Source organism: Meleagris gallopavo, chromosome 2, assembly GCF_905368555.1.
Source record: "Meleagris gallopavo chromosome 2, MGAL_WU_HG_1.1, whole genome shotgun sequence".
Classification (NCBI taxonomy): Eukaryota; Metazoa; Chordata; class Aves; order Galliformes; family Phasianidae; genus Meleagris; species Meleagris gallopavo.
Window position 1 is genome coordinate 69897457 of NC_139405.1, and position 19065 is coordinate 69916521.

General features: G+C 34.0%; 1 protein-coding gene across 1 annotated transcript in view; it reads left to right on the forward strand.

Annotated features, from left to right (window-relative positions):
• ASCC3 (activating signal cointegrator 1 complex subunit 3) overlaps positions 1 to 19065 on the forward strand; it is a 254014-nt gene that overhangs the window by 80204 nt on the left and 154745 nt on the right. The window contains exon 11 of the mRNA XM_085217585.1: positions 8409 to 8573. Coding sequence (XP_085073711.1) covers positions 8409 to 8573 — 165 coding nt within the window. The remainder of the gene's footprint in view (positions 1 to 8408; positions 8574 to 19065) is intronic.

The window sequence follows — 19065 nt, forward strand, 5'->3', positions numbered from 1 at the left end:
TTTAGAATTTATTTCCTCTGAATTGTCATTTTGCATATTACTGCATATTTTGAGTTGTTTATTATTTATTGTGACTGTATGTTGAGCAAAAAAATAAGCACTTTAGATTTCAAAATAATAGTTACAAGTGCTACAGATTATCTTGCTATATTTCACTCCCATCTAAAAGTACAGATTTTTCTATACTGCATTACAAAAATATTTTAAAGAATTATTTAATATGCCATAACACACTATACCTATAATAGAAATACACTCTAATTTTCCATAGAATTAAAGCATACTTAATACTACTTGGGAGTATATTATTGTATATATATTAAGTAAAGTATATATGAATAATTTAGTATGCTAGCAATATAGAGTATAATTAAAATGTATTGTTTAGAATTTACCACCAAGTAAAGGAACACAGATTTCTTCTCTTCCTACTGTGGATAATTTTTAAGAAATAAAGAAATTAGAGGTTATAATTATTGTAAAAAAAGTTATTCTCAATTTCATGTATCCACATTTGGTAGTGAGATATGCAGGACCGTTTTGATGAGCCTTAAAAGTATACATTGGAAAAACTGATAGCTGAGGTAGTCTTTTATCTTTGTCATCATAAGAAAGCAACACCATTATTAAGTTGCTGGAGAACATCAGTGTATTTTCAAAATATGTTCTTGCATGTAGTTATCCAGTAAACAAACTATCAACATTAGCCTAAATATGCTCTAATAGTATTTAAAAACATGGCTGTAGAGTATATTTCTGTTTTGTTGCTATTTTACTATCCCTGTTCTATATGAAAGAGGCTGAGGGAAAAGAAAATGCAAAATAACATGGAAAGGGCTTGAAATCAAGCAGGCTGGAAGTAGTGTCTCTAGAGACAGGCATTTGCTTTCAGTTGTCAGATCTGATTAAGGGAGCTATTGGCATCAATCAGACCTGACAGTAGTATATCAGAGGTTAGTATAACTATAATCAGTGAGCTGATTAACGGGAAAGAAGGAAAAAAAGGGTAATGTTTTGGATCAAACTCCTTTAAAACATTTAGATCATTATTTAAACCTGAAAGTTGAGTGGCTAATTAAGTTTGTTATAATATAAGAAATAAATTTCACAAGGTGTGCTAGCTGTTCTTCCTCATTTGTAACTGTGGTAGTTAAAGTCAGATTTGTACTGACACTAAAAAGATGGGTTTTATCCTAGAAAAAAAATGTAAGTGGCAGATGCTCTCATCAGATTACTTCTCAGTAACAACTATTGTGATCCTAATATGTATTGTTTTTCATAGTTTCTCTTCAGTTTAATTTAACAACTTGATGTGTAAAGTTTTATCCTCTTTCAATGACAACATAGAAAACTAAAATGCCTTCACAACAACTAAAAGAGATTCCTCTGACTTGTCACCCTCATTGGTTGGATTGGATTTAATTCCATTTTGTTTTGAATCTATTGAAGTCCATTTTGCTGAAGTTTAAAAGTTGTGCTACAGCTTATAAATGAATATTGCAATCAGTGAAACATCTGGAAGTGAGCTGGAAGTATAACATTTTAGATCTTCTAAACCTGGGTGTGTGTCTTTAACTCTTTTTGTAATTAACAATTCTAGAAATAAAATATTAATGTAAAATCAGTTCACCAGTACGTGTGAGGTGTGATAAGTATCTTGCTCTGATAACAACTGTCCAGATGCATAGTTAAACCATTCATTCCCTTTTCATTACATGGGCAGAACTGGCTTTTTAAAAGATCAAACTCAATTGTAATTGTATGTCCTAGGATTAAGGTATAAAATAAAACAAGCTAAACAAAATTGTGTTTCTTCAGTTAGAAATTAGTTTGCCTTTCTAATGAGTTCTAAGTGACTGTTTAAAATTTTCACTGTTCTATTGTTGATCTCTAGATTTATTGTTGATTGCAAATGTTAGCTTTGATGGCTTACAAAATTGCTGCTATTACGAATCAATGTAACCCACTTCAGTGAATCTTTCTGACATGAAAAGCTCAATCTTCTTTGTAGACATCTTTTGTAACTATAGTCTTACTACTGAATGTTTTTAAGATGTTCTTACTAGATAAATGTAATTCTGTATTGCTATTACTTTAGAGCGTGTTAAGTTTTGATGTAGCGTCATCTATTCACACTGCCGATCTGTGTATCTTTGTTGTGTAAGAAACCTGTTTTACTGGGGATATAATTCTGTTTTAAGTATGTAAAATGCAGCATCAGGTGGTTGTCACTGAGTAATGAAAAGCAATTTATTTATATTCATTGTTTATACTTCTTTCCTACCTCAGTCTTATTTTGAATTGTTGCCCTTTGTTTCACTTTCTATATGTTTATTCTGCTCCCTGCCTGAACTCTTTCTTTCATGCGGTTTTGTGAAATGTTTAAATAAGTTATGCAGTGTGAGAGTGCAATAAAAAGTAGGATAAAAACAGAATTATGAAAGTGACTTACAGGCTGCTGCCTTTTTTGATAGTTTTGCCTCATAGAGTACCAATATGATAGTGTCCCTCATGGAGTCTGATATCAGGTTTCTAATATTAAAATGTGAAAAGCTCCAAAGCATCACCGAAGGAAAATATTTCCAATGTACACAAAGCCCCAGGCATGGGAGCTTTCAAGAGAGAATTGCTGATTATAATGCATTCCAGTGTGAGGCTGGTTTGAGTGGATGTGGTTTTCTGCATCGCTGTGCATGGGTGAAGCTCTTGCAGTGAACATCCTCCCATGGCCAAGAAAAAGCACCATGGTTAGTAGTTAGACCATGAAGAGGGTACACTGTGAAGTATAGCTATGCCCCTTGGCCAAATTGCTGTCAGAAGATGAGGAGTCCTGGCTGTGACTGAAGAGATCATGCTGTAGAATCAGCCACATAATCCTTTCATGTGCAGTAAGGGAAAATTATAGATGTGTACAAAGGAGTGGGAGAAGAGAGAAAGCCAGTAGTGAATTAAAAATGATGAGGAAGCTAGATTAACTGAAATCTACAGAAGTGGGTTTTTGGGAGAGTGTCTTTGAATACTGACAAAAAAACAGTAGCGACTAGACCAGAATTCTTTATTACTATCCATCTATGATGATTCTCTGTTGCTGGAGACAAACTTACTACAGACACTAATGCAGAAAGAGGATGATTCCCTACTTTTAGATCCTTAGATATTTTAGTTGTTGCTGACCAGTGCTGTGGAGAGCTAAGAACATTTCAGTTTCTCAGCTTTTCATAGTGTCCCACTATGAAAGGAGCTGGGAGGAGAAAGAGCCAGAAAAGCCAAAGGGATATTCCATACCACGTGACATCATGCAAAAAAAAAATATTTGAAAAACTGTGGAGAGTTGGCAGGGTTGGGACTGGGACTGGCTGGTCATTGCTCGGTGAGTGGTGATTATTCACTTGAACATCACTTGTTTTATAATATTTTATATATCTATATCATATTATAAATATGATAATTATATATGTATATAATCAATACTTTTTAAAATTATTATTCTTTTCTCTTGTTGTAAATAGCTTTTCTCTCAACCTACTGCTTTGTTTCTTTTTATTTTCTCCCCCATCCCACTCTGTGGGAGGGTGGTGAGTGAGTGGCTGTGTGGTGCTTTACTGCTTGCTGGGTTAAACTGCAACATTAATGCACTAGTATTTTTCTTTAACTATATAAACAAATGGAAGGAACTTCAAAATTTTTCATCATCCCAACATTATCCAGACACTTTTGAGAAGTTTTCTGCATTCTTGTGTTGGAATGATGTTTTGCTTCATTCATGTCGTTTCAGTAAAAAAAAAAAAAAAATCTCTTTAATCTACAAGAGATTAAATAATTTCTAGTCGTGCCTAATTACTGCCTTCTACTGCTTCTGAAATACATAACATGCATTGTCCAATGGAGATTATATCTCCCAGTGATCTCCAGGCTGTATTTTAGCTGTTTTCAGTCTCTTTACCCTTGCTTAGTTTTGGCTGTTGTATCATAAATCCAAGTTTTTTTAGTCTGTCAAAAAACAAGCAACTCCAGCATCATCATCATTGGTCATTGCACAGGAGCACGGGAGGTAGCCTTTGGAGTACAGATGCTCACATAGCTGCAGGCATCAAGTGACTTTTAAGACAAGGTTTGGTTTTCTTTCTCCTTTCCTGAAGAAATACTAAGGTAAATTAATAGAGAGTGGTACACGAGTTACGAGGAAACACTAAGTAGCAGTTAATATGGATTGTAGGTGTTTGCTGTTTCTTGGAAAAATTCTCCAAAGGATGTTTTCCCCACCTTTTAGAAAAACTTCTATGTGCAGTCGCAAACCAGCTTGCCTTCTCTAACAGTCCTTGTCTGATGTTTGCTTGATTCTACTAAAAAAATAAAAATAAAAAATTCAAACATTGTAGATTACCGTGATTCACATGAAACTTTTCATTATAAAGATTACTACTCAGAACTCATTTGTGAACAAACACAATTGCAGAAAAATTAAAACACAAAAGTCAGTATTAATCTGAAGATGAGTCGAGTGTTTGGGAAGTAGAACAGCTATTGTGTTTGCTCATATGCAGTTGTATGTGATTATCTAAAAAGATCTTTTGGTCCTATTTTGGTCAATCTAGGTTCTCTGGGGTTAACTTACTGGCTAACTCTAGCATCTGTAAGATTGTCAGTTCTTTATTTGGACTTAAAATCTAATAGTTGATGCTGATTTAGTAGTTCTACAAAAGCCTTTATACATAATCATTTTGTAAAAAATGTTTTTATTGAGCACCCCACTGAATGGAGCTGATTATGATAAACTGTTGTTGTCAATCTTGTGTTCCTACTGTTTGTAGGAAGGTTTCATTTTTATCTTTAGGAATGCTCAATAAATCTTGCTGTAAGAAATTTAAAAGCCCGATTAAAGAGAAATTGCCAAAATTTTGCCCTGTAGGATGTTTACTTAAACACTATATGAACTTATATAAACCCATTGTCAGTCCTGAAATATATTTACTAGATTTGATAATGGAAAAAAAATAAAATTAAAGTTATAATTTGCCATGACTACCTACTTTACTAATGATGCCTTACCTTCCAGAAAGGGAAGGTAGACTATTTTGAGAATCTGCTTTACAACATAATGGAGATTAGAGAATTTAGTTTACTAACCTGATTATTTACAACTGTTACCCTCTTTTTTTATAATCAGAATTGTATTTTGTCTAAAACAAATATGAAAACTAGTTTCTGTTTCCTGTCATTCCAATTGATGCTCCATCTGTTATCCTAGTTGACCAGTTCTTTATGCATCAACTGTTTTTGGCATGAAAGGGACAAAAGATCAGACAAGTGGCAAATATACTTGGAAGCTAAAGTTGCTAAAAAAGGAAAACTGTTCCTGAAAATGAATTTAATGGACTTTGTAGTGTGGGAAATTGTTGCTAAATATTTTATGCTTATACATTCATATAAGGATTGAGTGCACGGGAGCATGAATCTGAGGAGATTAATATCGTTTACTAGCATTAGAGAACATGTGCAGCTTACTCAGGCAGAAATCTGATACTAGCCACATGCAAGGCCTTAACTAAAATGAGCTATTAAAAAAAGTAAACCTGAAGGATGTATCCGCTCTTAGAAATTAAACTTTAAGAAATTAATAGAAGATCATTTCCCCTCCATGAGACCACAGGACTTCTCAGACTAAAAAAAAATCAAAAACAAACAAACAAACAAAAAACCAAAGCAACAGCAAACAGCAAAGTATTTTTCAGAATATTGATCTTCTGAAACTATGGTATGAAAACATCCTCTTATCATGAAGTCTGACTTCTAAGGAGAGTGAAGAGAAACTGGCAAAAACAACTAGCAAAGTTTATGACTACAGAAAAATGCATTTTCACAATTGCTTTAAATTGTTTAGAGGTTGAATGTATCACCTATTATTGTCCTCCTTGACTTTATTTTTTGAAGTGAAGTAATTTGGCTTTTTTGTTTGAGTTGTTACCTGAATTCATGTAAAGTATTCATGAAATCATTTTGAATTGAAAGAATTTTTTGAAACATGCTGTCTTTTTTTATTATAAAGTAAAATGATTGACAGTCCTCACCTAAGAAGAAAGTTGTTTTCTTTTATAAAACCAATTTGACTATTCCATGTTTTCCCTGGTAGAAAAGGTCAGTGTGGAGCAGTTATTAATGATAATCCAAGAAGTATTGCAAAAGGAGATCTACAGGTCCAGAGAGAAACTTAAGATGACAGTAAAAATATAGACAGTTTACCCATTTCTATTTAGCTATACCCTAACACACATACAAAAATAAATAAAAAAATAAATAAATAAATAAAATTGAAATGCCTTTGCATGAGTTCCAGCTCATTAAACAAATATGACACTTCTATTTTCCAGCTATTTCAATACCAAAAGACGTGAAGTGGTGAAATAGCACTTTAAAGGAACACACTTCTGAGTGTGATGATAACTGAATTCAAAGTATGATAGAGAATATATTAGAAAGCTATTTCAGAGTTTGGTTGTACTTTCTCAGCCCTCATACAGAAAGTAGACTGTTTTTGCTGAATCTAAGTTTTGAGTTTATAACTTTGTGGATGAAATACATTATTTCTGAAAATTAATTATAAGAATAAACGCCACCACAGCATTTAAAAGTAATTATGAGACAGATCATAATGCTGCTTTGTTTATTATTTTAATTGAAAAAATAATCTGTGGCTTTGTTAACATTTGCTGGTAGTCAACATTTTCTTTTGCTGATACTTTTAATTAGTGCCTTATGTTTGAATTCAGTTTACAGTTTGAGAATACAAAGCTGATTTGTTTGTTTTTTAGAGGATTTTCTTTCTCAACTGTAAATCCTATTTGCAAAATAAATATAAAAGGCAATCTTATTTTCTGGGAAGATACTCTCTGGAGGTCTCTGGTCTTGCTAAATGAGACAGTATATCAAGTATAGCTTTTAATTCAGGTCACTACTTTGCCTATCGTTGCTGCTTTAAAATAAGATCAAAGTAAAAGAGATCTATAATGAATATTTAGTCATTGCTCAAAAACAGAAAAATTAATGACACCAATTTAAATACATATTTTGATAACATGATTGGCATGAAAAAATAACTGATCTCAACATTGCCAATTTAGCTTGAGCAAATTAGCTAAGTAGCTTGCATTTGTAGCATTTCAAACCTTCAAGTCTTAATATGCATTGCTAAATGTATTTCCTCACTGTTTGCTAATTAATGTTCTGTGGAAGTACAGCTGTTGTTTTTGTTGTTGACATGGCTCATTTTAAAGTGATAACAGTTGCATCTGTAGTAGTGTTACAATTCAGTTCATAAATTATGACCATACATTTTTACACCTACTGTTTTGTAGGAGTAAAAGAACTTGGAAAAATCTGTATCTGCTAGTAAAATGCATCCAGTAATACTCTGAAAAAAAAAAGCATAGAAACAGCCCACATACACACTCTCAGTGTTATGACTTATTCTTTCTTGCATTAAGTTTTAAATATAGCGGGATAGAAAAATATTTTTTTGGATAACATCACAAAGAAGATGTCTCAGGAGTGGTTCTTGGTAATTAGGAAAGACTGATCGGTTCTGAAAGTAGAACAATTGGACAGGAACAATACTGTGAGGCACTGCAGGGGAAAATGCTTCTATTAGGAGGATTAATATATACATATAGCCTGGGCACCCTGATCTGAGTGGCTCTGTCTGGCAAGGCGAAATGGACAAAATGGCCTTTACAGATCCCTTCCTATTTCAATCAATCTGTGATTCTGTAATTAAGAAGTCTGTCAAGTTAGGTTTCAAAAAAACTGAGACAGCAATTCCAGCGGTTTTTAACGTCTATTAATATTACTCTGATGGTACTTAATTTATTGTTCCGATAAGAGGAAATTATTTTTCTCAGATTTGGACTAGCAATTTTCATAGAGATTTTATAAGTCGTCATTAACTTTCTGTGTCTCTCTGTCTTAGTCAGGACTTTGAAACATTATTCAGAATTACCTACTGTTTTTGTGGAAAGTTGTAGGTGTTTGTGGTTCTCAGATGAAAGCTAGAAATATTTTATCACGAACAACTTTTAGTAGGATTTGCACATTAAATGACTCAATTATGTAAAGAATAGATTCTGGACAGATATTTAATTGTTGTAGAAAGTGTATGTTAATGGCATTCATTGACTTGATGTTATTAGATGATATTTCTGTATTTTTGCACTGAAGCCCACCAGCTTTGTGTCCAGCATAATATGTTGATGCAGTGAACTGATTCTGCCTCAAATACATGAAGTAGGTAAAACTTACAGTAGCTTTGCTAAGCTCTACATTGCATTTTCTCAGATAAATATTAATATACTGATAAAGTTGAATTTGGATTTTTCTTTGCATATGCTTAATATCTCTTTTTCTTGCTTTAATAGATGCTTGTGACTACTCCAGAAAAATGGGACGTAGTAACAAGAAAAAGTGTTGGTGATGTAGCTCTTTCTCAGCTGGTAAAGCTCTTGATTCTTGATGAAGTTCATCTGTTACATGAAGACAGAGGACCCGTACTTGAAAGTATAGTGGCACGTACTTTACGTCAGGTAAGAGTGAAAAAAATTTTTTTTAAATAATTTTACTTTATTCAGGAATATATTTCATTGTAAAAGAAGAAATGCTTTGACAATGAAATCAAAATGCTTAGGTGGCTTACAATTTATTTCATAGCTATGAAGAAAAATGACTTCTGCCTTCTTTATTACCACAAATGTCAGATTCCTAGGATGCATAATTTATTTCGGAGCTATTTCCTTATATTAGTTTATGTGCTATACAAGTAACACTGAACTGGTACATTTTTAAACAAATAATAGTCAAGACAATATTTTAACGTAACCAAAATTGCAAGTATTTTCTTACCGGCAGCGATTCTTTTTATTGGCACTTTTCCGGGAAGAAAAAATATTTGAACCAAAGAACGAAGAAGTTGTAATCACTGCTAGAATACGAAGTCATTTGTATTTGAGCATAAGTAGTCTTTCTTTTTTTCCTTAGCAGAACTTTCTAAATACCAAAATCTGAAGCGGCAAAAAGAGAAAAGGATGAATGTGGTTGTTTGTTGTTGGTTTCTTTTTTTTCTTAAATCTCATGCAAAAGAAAGATTTACAGCTAGGCAATAAAAATTGTACTTTTATATATTTTATAACCATTTTATTCAACGGTTAGACATACACTTACAAGAAAAATTAAATGTGGAAGTTAGAAATAAATAAAAAGGGTTCAAATTTGAATAATTCAGTCCTAGAATGGTTTGAGTAGGAAGGGACCTTAAAAAAATCTAGTTCCAACACTCTTGCCATGGGCAAGGACACCTTTCACTAGATCTGGTCTCTTAAAGTCCCATACAGCCTGACACTGACACTGAGCAGGGATGGGGTATCCATAACTGGGCAACCTGTTCTAGTATTTGATCACCCTCATAGCAATCTAAATCTACTCTCTTTGAATTTAAAACCATTTTCCCTTGTCATATCACTACACTTGCTGATAAAAGAGTCAGTCTTCACCATTCTTATAGGCCCACTTTTAGGGGTCTGTAAGGTGGCAATGAGGTCTCCCTGGAAGCTTCTGTTTTCCAAGTTGAAGAATCTCAAATTTCTTGCTCTCTCTTCATAGGAGAGATGCTTTAGCCCTATGATATATATGTGGCCCTCTTCTGAACTTGCTCTGATAGGTCTGTGTCTCTTGTGCTGGGAGCATCCAGATCTGGATGCAGTATTCCAGGTGGAATTTAATGAAGGTAGAGTTGAGATTGGGAATCAACTCCTTTGCCCTGCTGATCATATTTATATCGATGGTGCCAAGCATACAGTTGGCTTTCTGTGCAGCATGCACATGCTACTGACACAAATCAAATTTTAGTACTTCCAATGATAATGGTAAGCGGATCTTAACAGTATGTTGTGCAAAATTGCATCAATAGAAAAAATCTGTAACAAATTAGAAATGAACGCAGTTGTTCTTGTTATAGCTATATTTGCAAGCATGTTAATGTTTAAAATCTCCTGGCTTTCAAGATGCCTCTTTTCTTGGTAAGGCTACACTAACCTTGTTAAGTTCCTAAAATAAGATTCCTTATATGCTTTCTGAATCATCTGATTTTGACTCCAGTGAGAACTGAATAAAATTGATGTTTGCTGTGATCCTACACAGTAAGTCTAAAGTTCTTGTATAAAGAACAACGTAAGTGATAATTCCTTAGAAGAAGCCAAACAGTGAAAGAAGTTATTTATGGAGTGGAGGGTTTTGTAGAGTTTATACTACCTCAAGGGCACAGAAGCGTAACCTGTTTGATATTGTATTTTCTTTCTTAAATGGATTTGATTACCTTGTTTTCCTTAGGCATCTTTAAAGTTAAGCATCTCAGTTTTTAGCAGTGACCGTGACGGTCACTGTATTCATGTCAGATTGCAAGACATATTTCATTTTTTTAATGTGAAGTTTTATGAAACTTGTGAGGTAGGTTTCGGCTGTCTGAAATAGATGTCTAGAGCCATTTTATCTGCCTCAGGTTAGCCAGCTTGGCCTTATGCTTCGGCTTCATTTGGACACAAATCTCCCATAGATCCTTTGCTTTTGTGCCTGTCAAGCACATGTAGATGTCCTAAGGAATATTAAATGAACTGAGGCAATTATATCATGAGTGCTGAATCCTACCCTTAGTGCATTTATTGTAATGCAGCAGTATCTTTCCTCAACACTCATTTAAAAAATAGCTCTCTAGGGTGCTTTAATCTTCTAGGGCTTCAAGGTTTGTTTTACCTACCAAGTGGGACTTTAATTCACTTGAAATTGAAGTTGCTCATTTGTAACTCTTTCTTAAGTGAAGCAAATGGGATGAAAAACAAAGAAGAAATCTTGAACTTAACAATCTCACCACCTTTATGAATAGCTTATTTATTTTAAATTGGTAAGAAAATCAATGATGGAGATCACTATGGATCACTACAAGAAAACAGTTGAAAGAATGCAATTGAAGAGTTGGAAAGTATACTGTAAAAGAATACACAAAAGAAAAATAGTTAAACAGAAAACAAAACAAACAACAACAAAAATACTGATAAGTAGAAATATTTAGAACTATGCTGCAAGAAACAATTCTGGACAGACTGGACAGCTGGGCTGAGGTCAGTAGGTTGAAGTTCAAAAAGACCAAGTGCTGGGTCCTGCTCTTTGGCCACAAGAAGCTCAGTTAGTGTTAGAGGCTTGGGGCAGAGTGGCTGGAAGACTCTGTGGAAGAAACTGACCTGGTGGTATTGGTTGACACTTGATTGAACATGAGCCAGCATGTGGCCAAGAAGGCCAACGGTATCCTGGCTTGTATGAAATAGCATTGCCAGCAGGAGCAAGGAAGTGATCATCCCTCTGTACTCAGCCCTGGTGAGGCTGCATCTTGAGTATTGTGATCAGTTTTTGGCCCTTCAGTACAAGAGATTGAGGCCCTGGAGATTGTCCAGTGAAGCCAGTCAGGCGTCTGGAGCACAAGTCTTGGGAGCAGCTGAGGGAACTGGGATTGTTTAGTCTGGAGAAAAGGAGGCTCAGTGGAGACCTTATCACTCTCACAACTACCTGAAAGGAGATTGTGATGAGGCGGAGATCATCCTCTTCTCCCATAACTAGCAATAGAATGAGAGGGAATGGCCTCAAGTTGTGCTGGGAGAGGCTATGGTTGGATATTAGGTAAACTTGCTTCTCTGGAAGAGTGGTCAGGTGCTGGAATGAGCTGTTCAGGGAGGTGGTTGATTAATCATCCCTGGATGTGTTCGAAAAAACATTTAGATGTTGTACTGAGGGACATGGTTTAGTGGGGGAATTTTGCTGGTAGGTGGATGGTTGGACTAGATGATCTTGGAGGTCTTTTCCAACCTTGGTGGTTCTGTTATAGGAAGTAAGAATAAGGAGATAAGTTTTAAAATAATACTACATCAATCTGAAATATCCTTATGCCAATTATACCACTGCAGTTATTGCTGAGATCAATTACCTGATTTGTACACCAGTGTAAGGCATTAGAGCTATTGACTTTTTTTTTTTCTAATTTATAGTAAAGGGATTCAGAAAGTGATTAAACAAGTTATTCAAAGAAAAGACCCTTATAGTGACTAAATCAGAATTGGGTTGAGGGCTATGCTGGCAGGCGTCATTGATATTTTCCTTGTTTCTGTATTCTTAATAGAACAACCTCTTTTGGCCACTATGGGAGACAGCGTAATAGAGTAGTTGGATTTTTGGTTTGACCTGGAGCAGTCACTCTCTCTTCTATAAGTTCTAGCAAAGAACTATGATGAATTCCTTTCAGTACTGCTTGTGTTTTTTAAAAAATCCAATAGCTATTCTAATATAGTTATATTATAGTTTCATCTGGATCATACTTCCCTAGTTTGTGACAATTATATGATTCCTGTGCATGTCAAGATCTGTATAACATATACAGTTTTCTGTGTTTTGCTTGTCCTGTCTTGCAAGAAAAGGAAATATCTCTTTTGCTTTCATATGGTGTGTTTGAAGGTTGTTTTGCTTAGATTGTGGGAAATAGAAAAATAGACAATGGATTTTTTTTTTATTTTTGGTCTTTATAAGACTTGGGACTGATGTAAATCTCTGGTATCACTGTGCTGGAAAAGAATGTTTTGAAATCTGTATTGATATGCTATACAAATACAGCCATGCCAATACATTCTGATGAAAGCAGGAACATCCCGATGCATTATAAGATCTGTCCTAATTTGCACCTTAACATTTTTGAATTATAACTGTACTTTTCTCCAGATGGACACTGTCACACCATTTCCTGTGGGAGTTTAGCATGTTCATTTTAACTTACGGCATTTTTTTTTAATCAGCTTTTTTAATAACTTGGAAGGACAAATATATATTGGAATTGCTGGCAGTCTTAATCCTAGTGGAGTGAACAGTGTATTCACTCGTGTTTGTACTTTTCAAATTTTTGAGAATGTTTTTGTAAGTGATTTAAATTGACTTTGCTAAACATTTTGGTTGGAAAATTGCTCTGAGCTCTGTTACATATTGCAGGTGTAACATCAAACAACTTCTTTGAATCCAATTTATAGCTTTGATGTTTAAAGTTTTGGTCCAGAGAATGAAACAGATGTAACACTGAAATGCTTAAACTTTTTAATCAAAATTTCCACAGTTCTGTAATATCTACTAAGCTTATTAGTTTGAAAGAAGAAATGAACTACCTGACACTGAATTCTTTTGTCATAATAATTGAGAGAGGTTGATGACTTCTTTCCTGCTTATGAGGAAAAAAAGCATACTTGAATATGTGAGTTTTGATACCTTCTCTCAACTCTGTGAGTAAGTAATAGAAAACCTGTAGAAAAACATTTCTCAGATTTTGGGAAAACAGGACTACTCTCTTAAATACACAAATATTGCCTTCACAGTCTTATATATTTTGGTTTTAAGTAATTTATATTTTGTATTATTTCAACCACATTGCTAGATATGTACTAGGTGTGTAGCTGTACTCCTGGGGACTCTTCCTAAGCTAGTTGTATGGATTAGAAGTGCCAAACTGACATGACAACTTATCATATGTACTTTCTTTAAACAAATTATTCAATTTGAATTAAACTTTAGTGACATTATTTAATTCTGAACCTCACATTTTTTAAAATGATCCAGTAATGCTGGAAATACAAGACTTTAATTTGGTTAGAGGAATACATTAGCATATTTATCATCATCATGGTTAGAGGAATGCGTTAGCATATTTATCATCATTATGGTAAATGCAAAAATAAAAAATAGTTTCTCATTCAAGTAAAAAATTTCTGAATATCCAAAGTAATATTCAGTATTACAGATCTCACAAACAAAATCCTGCTTTCCCTTTGTTACTTTCTTTTTAATGCATGTTCTGATACTCACAGTAGAAGTAATGTGTATTTCATGATAACTTATAAATGAGGAAAGTAACAATTAATGTTTCCTTTTACCTACTTAATTTCCATGTTGTTTTCTTCTTTTTGTAGAATTATAAATGAGAATCTGAAGGAGGTTCTGAAAAGTAGGCAGCATTTTCAATCTTTTATCTCAATGCATTCAAATACGTTGTAAAGTTCTTAAAAAAGAAAAAAACATGTATTTTTAATTGAAAAACTCTAGTATGCATTTAACTAAACACAATGGTAAGCAAACCTCACAATTGTACCACTTTATGAATCTGCTTGCACATTTATCAGTGAAATTATCCTACTTATTTATGCTTAGATTTCCGCAAATTTGTTTTAACACTTTCACAATTTAAAATGCAATTGTCATTTCAGACAATTAGAATAGATAACATTTATGATTTTAATCTTGTTCCAAGTATTGCTAAAGTGATATATTTTACTTTGGGATTTAATGGTTTGATTTTTTATTGCAAATTGCCAGTATTTTAAGGTGGATCTAATTAGCCTTTCTTGTTACAGTCAGCTCTTCTAGGTAATACAAAAACTTTTACCTTTAAAAATATAAATATTAAAAAGAACAACAGTATTTTTCTGGATTATGAACTAAATGCTATCAGCAATTCATATTTTTTCTATACGTAAATGAGTAATTAAAATAAGAAATAAAAAGGTTTCATAAACCCTTTTCCTAATCCTACCCACGCTTTGTGTCCTTAGAGTACACTTTTATAACATCCGCAAGATCAGGTGCTAGCTCCCACTGAATCATGAAAAAACTTCTTCGCAACTGTGACCCACTGTTTGCCTTCCTGCTTTCTCCATTCCTAGTCATCATTGTCTTTTTCTTCTTCATCCCCTGGTAATTCTAATGCTATACTTCTGAGCTTTTTTTTCCTAATGACACCTTAGTTAAGAAACTTTTCCTTGCTCTGGATGTATTTTCCCTGTGTTTAGTTCCTTATTATCTCCCCTACCTCTTTTTTTTGTTTCTCTTGTTTCCTTCTTACCTTGCTTTGCCTCGGCTAGTAACTAGAAATCGGAAACAGATTATCCTAGAGGTTTCCCATCGTAAGCAAAACGCTGATTTCTTTACTTGGGAATTTTCATATTCTTGGAATCCCATTCTTGATAAAGAAAATTTGAGTAGCTGATAGCTAGTTATCTAAGAAAACTGAGAACAGGGAAGGTTTGTTCATTTGGTTCCCTGTATTGTCTGTAAATGTAGACAGCTGTAGTTCATAGAAGTGTCTTTTTGGACTAGAATGCACTAATAAGGAATGGCATTTGTATCTCATCTTGAATGATTGCTATTACTCTTTTATCCCTTTTGTTCCTTCTGTATGCTAATCAAGTTTGTCAGGTTCTTCCATTAGAAGATAAATGAAACCAACTTACTAAAACTTTCTATTATAATGCTTTGGTTTTCACTTAATGTGCTGTGGGGTTTTGATTGTTTTTTTTTTTTAATAAACTTCCTTTTGTATGTCACTGTTTTTAAAACCCATCAACAAAATTGGGTATAGAAATTATTTTAGTTTTGGTTGTGGCACATAAAGATGTAGAGCGTCTCCCTCCTGCTTGTTCATTAAATTGTCAGACAAATTCTTTAATAGTAGGTGCAGGATTCACTTGTTGCTATCAAAATGTTTCCTGAGGATACTTTCTCATTTTACAGCTCTCTGTCCTCTTTTAGAATGAGATAAATTAAGAGAAATTTAATTTGAATGAGATCAACAATGTAGATTTATGGTTTTGGCTGACACATATATCAGTTATATTAATTCTACCAACCACCTCTTATTTTCATCACACATTAGTGTTTCTTTTTTTTATTTTCTGCATATCATTGATAAAATTAGTGAATAGAATTGGGCTTAGAATGCATTTAGAGACATCCCTTTTTAATTTCTGTCTTCAGTGATAAATTCCCTGTAAAAAGCTGTCATTTCATCAGCTTGTGATAAAATTAATGGATGTTTTCTTCCCATTGTGTAACATAACATTATTTTTAAACAGATTGTTATACATAGAAAGTCTAATGCTTTACATAGTTCTAGATCTATCTTATTATCTTTTCTGGCAACCTTGTACCTGTGTAAAAATGTCTTGTTTTTAAAAGCAATATATTTTTTGTAAACAAAACCTTATCTCTATTTGATTGGGAATTGCTATTGGATATTTGAATTCATCTTCAAAGCTTTTCTATAAATTTCATGGAAGTGTTCAGACAGTCATTTTGCATGTCATTTTTTATTATTTACATTTGAACGTTTTTCCATTTTTCTGGTATATCCATGGAGTTTAAAAGGTAATCATGATTGTCATATGTTTTGTGCTCCTTGGTAATATAGTAAAGGAATTTTAATTGATTTGTAGAAGAGTTCATATTTCTTTTTTGTTTTTCAGTTTTGGAAAAATAACAGTAATCATGATATGAGAAGCATTTTGTCATTCAGAAAAAAAACTGACATGGAACTGTGCATGGCATAGAAATCTCTTAATATTAGTATTCAAAATTCAGTTTTTTCAGGCAAAGCACTTAATATTTAGTGAAGGTAAAATAATATGGCTTCTAATAGTGCTTTCTGCGTGGTTACATTTTTTTGGTACCTCTTTTAAATACATTCTAAATGGAGAACTGAGATCACAGTATTTTCAGGGTTCACTGGAAGCAGAGTAAAACTCATTTATAAAATTACTTAACTAGATGGTTGCCTAGTAACAAATGCATTCTGCACAGTGTTGAGTTGTCAATAACATCCTACCTAGAATCTTCAAAACAGTATTAGTAGTTCGTTACTATGCACTTTTGATTTTGCAATTTGAACATTTTTACATTACTGGTTTTCCCGTTTTTGTTCCTACAACTAGGAAATTATCACCTATGTGTATTGATTGACAACTTCTTAATACTTTCATTTAACAGTAAGCAACATATCAGAAAAAAGTAAACACTGGTTAAACACTCTAAAAAAAAAAAAAACCCGCTTTGTTATTTTTGAATACTTTTAATTGTTTTATTTAAAATTTCCCATGAAGATTCCTTTTTTTCCCTCCCTCCCTCCACCTCCTTGCTTCCTTTTTTTTTTTTTTTTTTTAATGAAAATCATACCTATATTCTGTGTGCAGGATGATATCTAACAAGTCATTAATGTGCTTATCCATACATGGTATTTGATTCTAATCAGTGTCAGACAGGGAATTTAGGAACTTAAGTTATGAATTAATCTTCTGGCATATTTAGAGTAAGCTCTAATAAATGCTTGTGTTTTGTTTTCTATATGTCTCATCCCAATTGGATGTCTAAAGAATCACAGAATCACAGAATCGTAGGCTTTGGAAGGGACCTCTGGAGACCATCTAGTACAATTCTCCCCACTAAAGTGGGTTCCCTGGAGTAGGTTACACAGGAAAGCATCCAGGTGGATTTTAAATATCTCTGGAGAAGGAGACTCCATAACCTCTCTGGGCTGATTGTTCCTCTGCTCTGTTATCCTCAAAGTAAAGAATTTGTTCCTCATGTTTGTATGGAACTTGCTGTGTTCCATTTTGTACCTGTTGCACCTTGTTCTGTCACTGGGCACCACTGAAAAGAGCTCTTGACTCTCAGCCATTAGATATTTATAAGCATTAATAAGATCCCCTCTCAGTCTTCTGTTGTCCACAATGAACAGTCCTAGGTTTCTCAGCTCTACATCTCTCATCATCTTTGTAGCTCTCTGCTGATCTCTCCCTAGAAGCTCCCTGTTTTTCATGAACTGGGGAGCACAGTACTACAGATATGGCCTCATCACAGCAGAGTAGAGGGGGAGGATCACCTTCTTCAACCTGCTGGTTGCTCTCATTATAGTACACCCCAGGATAGCATTGGCCTTCTTGGCCACAACAGCATACTGCTGGTTCATGGCCAACCTGTTATCCACAAGGGCACCGAGGTCCTTCTTTGCAGAGCTTCTCTCCAGCAGGTCAGCCCTTCTGCCAGCTCCTTCAGCACTTGTGGGTATATCCTACTGGGGCCTCTCTCATTTAAAAAGTATCTCCACCACCTCGCCCTACTTTTCTAAAAAGTATATAGCCATCCATGGTAGTGTTCCATTCATGTGAGCTATCTCACCATGTCTCTGTTACCGCATTGTAATCATGGCCCTACCACTGCATACAGAACTCTAATTCTTCCTGTTTATTCTTCATGCTGCATGCATCACTATACAGGAACTTGAGGGAAAAAAAGGGAACAGAGGATGCAGGTTTCCTTAGAGGGATGCAAGAGGATACTTCATAGCTATGCACGCTCTTGAGGGCATACAGACTGACAAGTGATTCTAAGTTATCTGAATATAAGGTTAATTTCTAACCAATGGACAGTTCTGCAAAGATATGTAAACTTGTCTGCTTCACTTAGTTCTTTGCTTGAGTTGAACAATCAGGGATGTGCTTTCCAGCCTGATTGTAATTCATTCTGTGAATGTGAAATTTTAATGGAAATGGAAAGACTGCCAAGATCATAAAGTTCAGGAAAAATTTTAGAAGTCAGATAAGAGTATCTCTGCATACTCTATATGCTCTCAGGTGGTGGCTGCAATGTAATGAGATGATATGCAAATCTTAAAACCTATTAGGAGGAAAATGATCCTGCTGTGATCAATTTACAATCCAGAGAGGCTCTTCCTATATCTCATCCTTTATCATTTACAGTGTAAATTCAGATAAAGTTAGAGTGTGGAAATGAGTACTGGCTAGCTATCTTCTGTTTATTTTTTCTGTATACATGGAATTTCATGGTGTGATAACAGCATTTTGTGAACATGAATGGTGAACATGCTGTCAATTCTCCACATGCTACAGTGAATGTTTCTCAATTAGATATAATAATTAAATATGTCAATTAAATGTACTTATGGCAATTTCTGTTTCTTATTTTCAGTGTAATATCAAATCAGTGAAATATAGTAAAGCTTCCAAATAACATGATGTGCAAACACTGTGACAGTTCAGTTTTCCAGAGAAAGCCTTGTAAAGTTTAATTGGTGCTTGTGTGTTTTTTCTAAGATAATTAACCACATATGATAACTAAAACATTTGAGATTATGTGCCAGTTGTGAAGAAAATACGT